This window comes from Rhinopithecus roxellana, chromosome 7 (assembly GCF_007565055.1).
Source record: "Rhinopithecus roxellana isolate Shanxi Qingling chromosome 7, ASM756505v1, whole genome shotgun sequence".
Classification (NCBI taxonomy): domain Eukaryota; kingdom Metazoa; phylum Chordata; class Mammalia; order Primates; family Cercopithecidae; genus Rhinopithecus; species Rhinopithecus roxellana.
Window position 1 is genome coordinate 111671672 of NC_044555.1, and position 12370 is coordinate 111684041.

The following is a 12370-nucleotide window of genomic DNA, read 5'->3' on the forward strand; positions in this document are numbered from 1 at the left end:
AGAGAAATAAATGCAACAGTATCCTGTGTTCATAGTTTAGAAGAATTAATTTTGCAAAAATGTTGATACTAACCAAGGTGATCTACAGATTCAAAGCAAGCCCTATCAAAACCTTAATATAATTTTTTACAGAAACAGAAAAAAAATTCTTAAATCTATATGAAACCACATAAGTTGCCAAAGATCTAAAACAATCTTGAGAAAGAAGTTTAGAACTAGAGGTATCACATTTCCTTATTTCAAATTATGTTATAAAGCTATAGTAATCCAAACAGTATGGTATTTGCATAGAAACAGACACATAGACCAATGGAACAGAAGAGAAATCCAAGAAACAAACCCACACATATATGATCAACTAATCTTCAACAAAGGCACTAAAAATACATCATGGGGAAACATAGTCCATTTAATAAATGGTATTTTAAACATTGAATATCCAAATACAAAATAATGAAACTGGACCCTTATCCAACACCATACATTAAAATCAACTCAAAATCTATTAAAAACTTAAACATAAGACCTAAAACTGTAAAATTACTAGAATAAGAAATAAGGTCTCTGACATTGGTCTTCGCAATAACTTTTTTTGGCTGTAACACCAAAAGCACAATGCAACAAAGTAAAAATACACAAGTCAGACTACATTAAATTCAAAAGTTTCAAAGCTAATGGTGGCCTATACCTCTAATCCTAACACTTTGGGAGGTCCCAAGGCAGGCAAGATGGCTCGAGCCCAGGAGTTTGAGACCAGCCTGGGCAACATGGTGAAACTCCATCTCTACTAAAAATACAAAAACTGAGGTGGGAGGATCACCTGATCCTGCAGAGGCCAAGGCTGTGGTGAGCCATGATCATGCCATTGCACTCCGCCTGGGTGACAGAGTGAGACCCTGTTTCAAAAACTAAATAAAATTTTAGAAAGTATCTGCCTAGCAAAGGAAACAATTGACAAAATGAAAAGGCAACCTGTGGAATAGGAGAAAAGAGTTGCAATCCATATTTCTCATAAGGGGTTAATATCCAAAATATATAAGGAACTCATACAACTCAATAGCAAAAATACAAATAACCCTATTTTGAAAAATGGACCAAGGAGCTGAATAGACATCTCTCCAAGGAAGACATACAAATGGCCAACATATATCTGAAAAGGTACTTAACATCATTAATCGTAAGGGAAATGCAAGTCAAAACCACAATGCAGTATCACCTCACACGTGTTATTAATAGGAATAATATTATCCAAAAGTTAAAAGATAATAAGTGTTGGTAAGGAGGCATTATTGTACACTGTTTATGGGAAGGTAAATTAGTATAGCCATTATGTAAAACAGTACGGAGATCCTCATAAAAGTAAAAACAGAACTACTATATGATCCAGCATTCCCACTTCTGGTTATATATCCAAAGGAAATGAAATCAGTATGCACTCCCATTGCACCATTATTCACAATAGATAAGTTACGGAACAACCTAAGTGCCCACGGACAGATGAATGAAGAAAGAAAATTTTATACATAGATATATATATATATATACCTTAGCCATATAAAGAGGGAACTCTTTCTATTTACATAAACATGGATGAAACTTCAGAGCATTTTGATATAAGCAAACTAACTGAAAAAGCCAGATGCAAAAAGAAAAAATACTAGGACATCATTGAATCTTAAAAAGTTGAACTAACGGAAACAGAGAGTTGAATGGTGGTTACCAGGGTCTAGGGGTTGAGGTAACGTGGAGTTGTAAAAAAGAATTATTTAAAAAAAAAAAAAAAAAAAAAAAAAAAAAAAAAAAAAGAATTATTTTAATTTTTCACCTTTATATACCATTTAGGTTGTTCACAGTAATTATGTTACCTTAAAAAAATAAAATGTGCACGTTAGATGGGAAGATGTTGTTAGAACATAATTTTGCTGATTTTTTTTATATGATTGTACTGGTCAAACTACCCTTATAACTTGAAGAATTCCTTTTTGAGCAGGCAAAATACAGATTGTTCAATAGAAGAAAGGGAGGAATTAGTAGGGCAATCTTCTATAGCCTAATAGGCAAGGTTGTGAATCACACTTTGCTCATAGTCCATTTTCTTTCATTTTATCTACTGACGAGAATAATTTACTCATTAGGTTTCTACAAAACATATACAGCAACTCCATTACAGAGATGCTCAAATAATACAGACCTAAGTGGCTCATCATCTCTTTCTGGTAATGAGGTATGATGGAATGAGGAATTATAGAAAGATTGCTCCTTTCCCAGACATCATTTGCATACCAGGGGCTCTGCCCCTCATTGTCCAGCAACACTAGGCTAATTAATATTTTTGAGATACCCAGTGCTATTTCTTGTGCCTTTCATGTGAAGCTCTATGCCTTCACTTATACTATTCTGTTCTGTTTTGTTTTATTTGACATTGAGCATCTACACTTCCTTTCCGGCTGTTGAATTCCTACTCATCTTTTAAGACTCCACTGAAAAATTAACTCTTCCTTGAAAATGTTTAAATTTTCCTAACAAAAATTTTTCCTCCATTTTGCTTTTTATATTACCGCATTTATTATAATCTAAGTGTGATGCTTGCATGTCTATCTACCACTCTACACTGAGTTTGTAGAAAGAAGATCATGCAAATTCGGCTTTAGTACAGTTAGCCTTGCAGGTGACTCCAAGGAACTTTGAAGCTCTCTTTACCCAAACTTCCCTAAGAATAGCAACATGACTTCATTAGTTAGTGTCCTGCTACACACACACACACACACACACACACACACACACGCACACAAACAATAGGATAGTGTTTGTTTTGTGTATATCTGGCACTAAATATGTTGGTAAATATATTGGTGGTGTATTTTGAAACGTCCTTAAGACTCATGAAAGTCGCCGGGCGCGGTGGCTCACGCCTGTAATCCCAGCACTTTGGGAGGCCGAGACGGGCGGATCACGAGGTCAGGAGATCGAGACCATCCTGGCTTACACGGTGAAACCCCGTCTCTACTAAAAAATACAAAAAACTAGCCGGGCGAGGTGGCGGCGCCTGCAGTCCCAGCTACTCGGGAGGCTGAGGCAGGAGAATGGCCTAAACCCGTGAGGCGGAGCTTGCAGTGAGCTGAGATCCGGCCACTGCACTCCAGCCTGGGCGGCAGAGCGAGACTCCGTCTCAAAAAAAAAAAAAAAAAAAAAAAAAAAAAAAAAAAAAAAAAAAAAAAAAAAAAGACGAAAGTCAAACATTTTTCAAGCCATTTTATTCAGCTGTTTTACATTAAGAAGAAAACTATAGTATAGCCAGACTTGGAGAACTAATTCATTCTGGTTTTGAAACTTTTGAAGAAGAAAATAACACTTGGATTGTAATCATCCAGTTTGTCCCAGGGTATTAGTGACAGAGAGGTTTCCATATGTGAAGAACATAAAACGGAATACTTTCAATTGGAGTCCCACTGTATTAATCCCAGTAAGGAAAGAAAAATTCTCTGTTACTAAACCCCAGAATATCTTTTTCTACAAAATTGATGCAGTTTCAATCAATTGATCTTTGTGTGAATGCTTTATCCAGGCCTCAGTAATGTGCTGTGCAGCACTGACAGTATTTAAGGTATTAAATATCTACTGTGCCAACAAGCTGAGTGATTGACTCAAAGGAGCTGAATTTTTACTCAATCATTGTCCCATACATTTCTCCTACTCTAATTGCTACCTTTACACAGCATTAAAAACAAATTAAGAGCATATACATTATTAGAATATAAAATATGCAGATATGCTAACACGTTGCAGGGCAAACCTGGGCAATACTATTTAGTGTACGCAAGTGTCATGGCTGAAAGGATAGCTTCTGAAGCCAGAGAGCCATGGATTTTTGAACTTGACTGCTCCGTTCTCCCAACTGAATAGACATATGATCATCCTCCCAGAGGAAGACAGCATCTCTGAGTTCTTTTGGAGGTACATCTATGTGTGTGCCTGTGTGTGTGTGTGTGTGTGTGTGTGTGTGTGTGTGAAGTGTTTGTACAAAACAGAAATAGAGAGGAAGTGTTTGTAACAAAAACTAATAAAAAATGAGAAACTGAATTGACATTTGGTTAATTAGTTTACAGTTCTAAAACTGAAAATCATCCACATTGTGTGTTCTAGAAAGACTTCCTGCATTGTGACAGAATTGCAACTGTTACAAACTTCTTCCAGTATGCCCACATAGAAATTGGAAAATCCCCAAAATGATGTCATATATTCTACTTGTCTGCATTCTTTATTATGGTAAATGTGATGAGAAATACAAGATACTTGTACTCATGCATGTGATATTAGCAAAGGAGTTCATTGATTTGTCACAGATTATTGTTCTCTGTGCAACAAATTCAAACCAACCTCTAATAGTAACAGTGTTTAAAGATTAAAAAGGCCCAGAATATGTGATGGTTCACGAAAGAAAGAGTAACTTCCAAAATTCCTCCAAGCTGGGATTTTTTTCATTCTCTCTCTCTCTGTTTCTTGGAGATAAAGAGCAGTCCAGAATTAGAGACACGTTCTTTTGAGTATACTACTACTTATAGCATTCTCAGTCGTGTGAAACCATGAGACCGCATCTTTGTGGACAGCGCAATAAAACTTATGAAAAGTTGTCTTTGTAAATATGGTTAAGAATTTGAAGGGTACTAGTGGCCTGACCTAGCTATACTTTGCTAATTGTTTTATAATTGGAAATGGTCATCTATTATACCACTGCCATATCCCTGTACAGATTTTTGTACTGGCAATTAGAGTCCCGCTGTAATCAATTTCTAAAGTACAAAAATGGCTTTGAATAGAGGTTGAAAGGATTTTCAGAAACAATAGAAAAAAGTGTAGACTGTCTTGAAGAGATTGTTGTTTAAAGACTCTGCCAGTGAAGGCACATTTCAATTTTACCCATGAAGGATATCTCATCTAAATGAGCCTTCTAAGACACATTCGTATGAAATTTGTTGAAAATGGTTATCAGTTCTGATCCCACCACCCCTTATCCACAGAATAGTTATGGTCAGCTGATGTAGATGAAGAGATATTCATTTTCCCTCATACGTTCATTTCGACAACGGATGCTTGGAAAAGTTAAATCCATGTAGCTGAGGTCTTTGAAAAACTCTTCAGTGAGCTTGACTGGCTTAAAACTGGAACAAATGTACTGGTTAGGGAGTGGAGGAGTGCCACAGATCACTTCCCTCTCAGTCCTTTAAGGATTCCATGGCAATGAGCATGTATTCTCTTTGGGTACAAACAAAACTCTTGGAAGGGGGAATTGAAGCCTGTTTTGCTTTGAAAAACTTGCAAAAAAGCCTGAAGAAAGTGTTGTTTTCTTTTCCATATTCAACCTCAGCCTAAATACAGTGTAATGACTGAATATACATTCACATATGGGGTGGAAAACTGACATTAAGTGTTAGGCCATAGAACACCGACATTAAGTGCTATGGGTATAGAACAGTAGGTATCAGATTCAGGAGATTCCCAGGCCAAGCCTGAAACAAAAGAAGCATACAAAACGTCACAGATGATTCAGGTACCCATAAAAAGCTTGAGGACTACTACTCTACTGCAATGTTAATAGACGCTCCATGAAAACGTGGCTTTGTGGCCAAATAAGTTTGTCTCAGCATTTGTAAAAGTCAAACAGATTTCTTTAACACAAGACTTTTCAGAAATTAATCTGCTGATTCACACTAATCCTGAAGAAAGGAATAGTGTATGCCAGTGTGATATGGTTTGGCTCTGTGTCCCCACCTAAACCTCATTAGAATTGTAATCCCAATGTGTTGGGGGACTGACCTGGTGGGAGGTGACTGGATCCTTGGGGCAGTTTCACCGTGCTGTCTCAAGATAGTGAGGGAGTTCTCACTAAATGTGATTGTTTGATAAGTGGCGCTTTCCCATTCTCTCTCCTGCTGCCATGTGAAAAAGGTCCTTGCTTCCCCTTCATCTTCTGCCATGACTGTAAGTTTCCTGAGGCCTTCCCAGCAATGCAGAACTGTGAGTCAATTAAACCTCGTTCCTTTATAAATTACCCAGTCTCAGGTATTATCTTTATAGCAGCATGAGAACGAACGAATAGCAGTGGTTCTCAAAGTCCCAAGGACCAGCAGCCTCAGTATCACCTGGAAACTTGTTAGAAAAGGCAAGTTTTGGGCCCACACAAGACTCACTCAGTCAGAAACTCTGAAGGTGAAGTCCGGTGATCTGAGTCTTATAAGCCTTCCAGGTGATTCTGATGTGAGCTAATATCTGAGACCCAATAGTATTTGAAGTGTTTCCCACAACTATTTGACTAAAGAGTCTTCTTTTTTCTTTCATCAGTTAGGTGGCAAGACTAATATTTTCTGCCAGGAGGAATGCTACTAAAAGATGTGCGTGAGGGGGTGGGGTGGGAAAGGGTGTGTGTGTATGTGTGTGTGTAATGAAGATGTGTGAAAGTATTGATATCATCACTTGTAGGAAGGTTTATTTGAAGACTATTTATTTACTTATTAATTTATGTTAACACCACCGTCTGTTTAAAACAACTTTAAGGCAGCTCAAAAAGAATGCTGGCGGTAAAGGATTGTTCCCGGGCATTTTGACTCCATCCTATTAATGCAGGCATCCCTGAGACCCCCATTGTGCTAATATGCTTATTACCAGCAGACCTACACTATTTCTGAACAATAAAAAAAGGAAGACCAGCAACCGAAGTAGTCAATGACCAAACTTCAAAGTTCTTAGAGAAAGAGGGAGATAATGTACAATTTTCCCTACTGATTAAAAATTAATAAGAGTTAACAGGGAGAGGTGGTTGAGCGAGAGTCTCCTGATTTTTAAAACATGGTACAAAGGCTCCTGCATTTGAAAAAGGCAGGTGGGCTTACCTCATGTAGGTGTGCTTTAGAGCTCAGGCAGGATGAAGCAGGATGAGGAGGACTTATGATGAAATCACGAGGTGACTAGACTGGGCTGGGGTGGGCAGGGGTAGGAGCTCATGCTGAATCTAGTCCAAACATCATAGAAAAGAGGAGTCTCCCCTCCTTGCAAAAGCAGGCTGTTTGGAGCCCCAGTAATTTTATTTGCAGATGCTCTGAAAAACACTAGTCAGTTACATTTTATGTATTTCACAATTCTTCCCTCTATATACAGATGTTCCTTTACTTACGATGGGCTCACATACCAATAAACCCATCTTAAGTTGAAAATGCATTTAATACACCTAACCTAGCAAACATCATAGCTTAGCCTAGCCTACTTTAAATGTGCTTGGAACGTTTATATTAGCTTACAGTTGGACAAAATCGTGCACTACAAAGCACATTTTGTAATAAAATGTTGAGTATCTCCTGTCATTTATTGAATACTGTACTGGAAATAAAAAGCAAAATGGTTGTATGGGTGCTTAAAGTATGAGTTCTACTAAATGCCTATTGCTTCTGTACCACTGTAAAGCCCCCAAAAATGTAAGTTGAACTATTGCAAGTCAGGGACCATCTGCATTGACTGTTTTCAAAGTGTTCATTGCCAGACAGTGCAGCTTTGGGGAGCTAGAGAAAAGTCATCAACATTAAAAACAATTGTACATTTTCCTTCAGTTCTCAAAGGTAGAAACGATACTAGATATTTAGTCCTGTGTATTCGCTCTAGAGAGGAGAGAAATAAGCAACAGAGACGGGAAATGACACTGTGAGTGGCAGAGAAAATATTAGCACAAAGGTCTCATTTGTATAATTTGACCACTGAATGGGAACGTGAATTCCTCTGTACCAATCTGAAGTCCAGGTACGGTAACTAGTAAAATAAACACATTTTAAAGTGTTCATGTTAATATGAATCTCTAGACTGTAGATTATCTGAGGACAGTGACCTTATCTACATTATACAATGTTTACTTCCAGTTGCTACGTCAGTTACTGGCACATAATGGACACTCAATAAATACATGTTGGAAGATTATTCTTTGAATGAATATAAAGAGTTTATTTGGTGCGTATTTGGGTATACAACAAATATTAAACAACTTTTTTTAAACTTTTTGTGCACAGGACAGAAAACTGCCTGTACATGCTATGTCCACTTTTGGAACACAGATTTTTAACAATTATTAATGCACAAATCTTACATATCATGCAACTCTATGCCAAGAACCCAACTTTCTTCCATGCAACAGATATGAAGCTCTAAATGGAAACCTAGCTAAGTCTTAAACACTTTTCCAGTAGCAAGTATAATATATGTTGTTGAGGGAAAACCAGTCTTAACAATTCCTTGTACACAATATTCATATGCCAAATACAATGACAGGAGGACTCATACATATACAGGTAAGACATTTCTTGTTTTAACAACACAAAAGACAACATCACAGTTCCACAGTTCCTGTCTTTACACAAGAAGCCACAACAATAGTTTAACATGATACACAAATGGAATTTAGAGAAATCTACACTTGAGGATAATTTTTTGAAGTTATCTTTACTGACTGGGGTTGACAATACAACTCAATTTCTACGCACAAAGTACAGCACAATAACTTGACCAGAATACTACAAATCTAAAAAAAAAAAAAAATTGGTAAAATCACAAGAACACTGTTACCTTGAGCCTGAGAAGCCAATTCAGATTCAACCCTGAATTTGGTTGATTTGGATTAAGTGACGCAAAAAGTCAATAGAACCATTGAATTTCAGAAATCATAAAGTTGCACTATGCCAAAGAAAAGAGTACATGTGAAACAAGCGTAGATAGAAAACATCAAGCCAAGAAAACAACACAATTCACATAATTTTGTTTGCCCCGACAAAACATTTAAGCAGTTAATTTTGTTATGTTTTGTTTTGTTTGTTTTTGAAGAACAATTGTGGTCTTTGAAATTTTCTTGGTGGGAGAGCAAATTTTGATCAGCATTAGTGCTGTGAAATCTTTTTGGATTATCATCCCCAAAGTATAGGTGAGATCATGAGAAAATTTGGCAGTCCTTCTCCCAGATTTAGTTCACTGAAATGCTTGGCATTCTTTTGCAGAAGCTCAATCTAAATAATGGGGCTTTAGTATGGACGATAAGAAGGTCTAATGGCAGATAGAATAGTGAACTCTGCCTGTTTGTTTGGTAAATGTCACTGACAAATTTGAACTTTTGGGTGAAGGACTGCGAGAAGAATTCAACAGCACCTGGAGGTAAGGTTCTGTTACAGAGCCCTTCTTTTGCCCTCACTGGCTACGTTGATTCATTGTGGCTCATGGATTTGCCTCCGTTCAGCACGCCAGAGACACTTCTGCTCTTGGTTGGGGTCCCGCTTCCAGATCGGGAGAACTCCGTGAGGTCGTGCAGTGATGGCTCCTTGTACATGGCCACTGAAAAGCACACAAAGATGGTGTAAAAGGCCTTCAAATGGGCATACCGATCGTGAAAATTTCTAAGAATAGCTTGTAGGTGTTCTGTTCTACACACCTAAATGATAAGAGTGTGAGGTAATGCATATGTTAATGAGCTTGATTTAGCTATTCCACAATGTATACATATTTCAAAAATCTTGTTCATAATAAATATATACAATTTTTATGTCAATTATAAATTAAATTCAGAAAAGGAAAAAGAGAAAAAAATACATTAAAAACATGGGCACACCGCACTGGTCCTCAACTTTTCTTTTGGTTACTAGGCTTCTGTGCCTTAAGCCAGACATGAAAAACACTGCTTTCAAGGACTCAGTAGAGAGTGGACAGGATCAGATTAAGCAAAAATCTAGCCTTGGTGTAGTAGTGTGTGAAGAATTTTAATGCCTAACTTCAATCACATATGGTTATGTAAGAGAGGATTAATAAAAAATGCATTTAATACACCTCTTAGAAGTTTAAATATGATCTATAGCATACTGTGCAAGGCAAATATTACAATTTAAAATATTTTAAAACACTGATTTCTATCGTACTTTAAAATGAAACACTTTAAGAGCCTAAGTATTGGATAATTCTTGGTATATTAAATGGTAAAATTTATTATTGTTGTGCTATAAATAAACATAATAGCTTAGAGTTATGGAACACTTATAACACTAGATACTACTCTAAGTGCTTTGCATGCATTATCCCATTTAGTCCCTATGAGAATCTTATGAGTACTCTTATCCATATTATACAGATGGACTTGAGGCATACACAGGTAAATAACCTGTTCAAGACCATCCAGTTAGTAAAAAGTGAACTTGGGCCTTGAATCTAGGCAGTCTGGCTCCAAAAAACGTGCTATAAAACACAGTGCTATGCTTGTTTGAATTGCGCAGTGTCTGCCTCTACTCTAAACCCCTACTCTAACCCCAGGCTAGTAATCTCTTTGAAGTCTTCCTCTGCTTTGCCTGCATTTTCTGTCTCTTCTCTACCATATCTCACTATTTCTTATATTCCTATCTTCCATAGCCTATTCTTATCCCTCACCCTTTCTAATCTGCTGTTAATTTGCTAATAATCATGGGAAAACTATAAGCAAAATTTGCTGAAATAATGTGTTGGGCCCTTAGAGAGGACCCAAGGAACTTTCTGGTGTTAAGAGTACACACATTATTTTTTTTTTTTTTTTTGAGACAGAGTCTTGCTCTGTCGCCCAGGCTGGAGTGCAGTGGTGTGATCTCGGCTCACTGCAAGCTCTGCCTCCAGGGTTCACACCATTCTCCTGCCTCAGCCTCCTGAGTAGCTGGGACTACAGGTGCCCACCACCACGCCTGGCTAATTTTTTTGTATTTTTAGTAGAGACGGGGTTTCCCCATGTTAGCCAGGATAGTCTCGATCTCCTGACCTCCTGATCCGCCCGCCTCAGCCTCCCAAAGTGCTGGGATTACAGGTGTGAGCCACCACACCCAGCTGTGTACACACATTTTTAACACCTATGTTTCTGCCCAGGAAACACTGTAGCATAATTTGGGGGTCTTGGCTGTCCTGAGTTAGCATGTAAGTTACTTCTACACAAGTAAACTGTCACTATATGTACATGCATTATGGAAAAATTAAAATCAGGAGAGCAAATGTTTTTGAGTGTTACAAAATGTACGGTTTTAAAATAAATGTCTTAATGTGGAACAACTGTTTCATTTTCAAAAGTATTATTAAGGACTGTTTTAAATTACTATTTCTAAATGTTCAACCTCACTAATCATCAGGGAAATGCAAATTTAAACCACAATGGGATACCACCTAAATGCTGCAAGAATGGCCATAATTAAAATGTCAAAAAACAACAGATGTTGGCATGGATGTGGTGAAAAGGGAACACTTTTACACTGCTGGTGAGAATGTAAATTAGTACAACCACTATGGAAAACAGTATGGAGAATCCTTAAAGAACTAAAAGTAGCATTGGATCCAGCAATCTCACTCCTGGGTAGCTACTGAAAGGAAAATAAGTCACCATATGAAAAAGACACCTGCACAGGTATGTTTATAGCAGCACAACTCACAATTGCAAAAATATGGAACCAACTTAAGTGCCCATCAATCAATGAGTGGATAAAAAAAGTGGTATATATACACCATGGAATACTACTCAGCCATAAAAAAGAATGATATGATGTTTTTTACAGCAACTTGGATGGAGCTGGAGGCCATTATTCGAAGTGAACTCAGGAATGGAAAGCCAAATATTGTATGTTCTCACTTAAGTGGGAGCTAAGCTATGAGGACACAAAGTATAAGCATGATATAATGGACTTTGGGAACTTGGGTGGGGGGAAGGTTGGGAGTGGGGTGAGGGCTAAAACACTACATATTGGGTACAGTGTATACTGCTTGGGTGATGAGTGCACCAAAATTTCAGAAATCACCACTAAATAGCTTGCCTATGTAACCAAAAACCACCTGTACCCCCAAAACTATTGAAATTTAATAAATAAATATTATTTAGTAGCATAATCCATAGTTCCCAAAATATCAAATGTACCTTTTAGTGGTTTGGGCAGAAAATGAGCTGCAGGCTTGTTCTTCTTCACATGGTTGCCTTTCATGATCTCTCCTTCTTTGTTCAGACCCAGATACCACCCTCGGCCTGACTGCTGCTGACGGTATATCATTGATGAATATGTCACATAATAATTTTCAAACACTGATTCTTTGAATTTGCACTCAGGTGTGAAAAGTTCCTGCAACAAAAGTATATAAACAGAAGTTCAGTGTTTATAGCTACGAATTTCCTGTAGAATCATGCGGTATTGCCTTTTAGGAGGTTAAGACATACTTTGTAAAAGCTTGCATGATTGGTGCTCTATTTTAATAGTATAAACTATCATAACTGGAAACCAGCAGACTATATATAACATTTCACATGATGCTTTAGAAAAAGCCGTAAGTGAAAGTGTTATTGATCAATGATTAGCTCTCT

General features: G+C 37.4%; 1 protein-coding gene across 4 annotated transcripts in view; it reads right to left on the reverse strand.

Moving 5' to 3' along the window:
• Window positions 1-7959: 7959 nt before the first annotated feature.
• FGF13 (fibroblast growth factor 13) overlaps window positions 7960-12370 on the reverse strand; it is a 588095-nt gene continuing 583684 nt past the window's right edge. For all 4 annotated transcript variants that reach the window (XM_030934641.1, XM_030934640.1, XM_030934642.1 and 1 more), the window contains 2 exons: window positions 11933-12131; window positions 7960-9357 (listed from right to left, as the gene is read on the reverse strand). In XM_030934641.1, coding sequence (XP_030790501.1) covers window positions 9221-9357; window positions 11933-12131 — 336 coding nt within the window. In that variant the 3' untranslated portion in view covers window positions 7960-9220. The remainder of the gene's footprint in view (window positions 9358-11932; window positions 12132-12370) is intronic.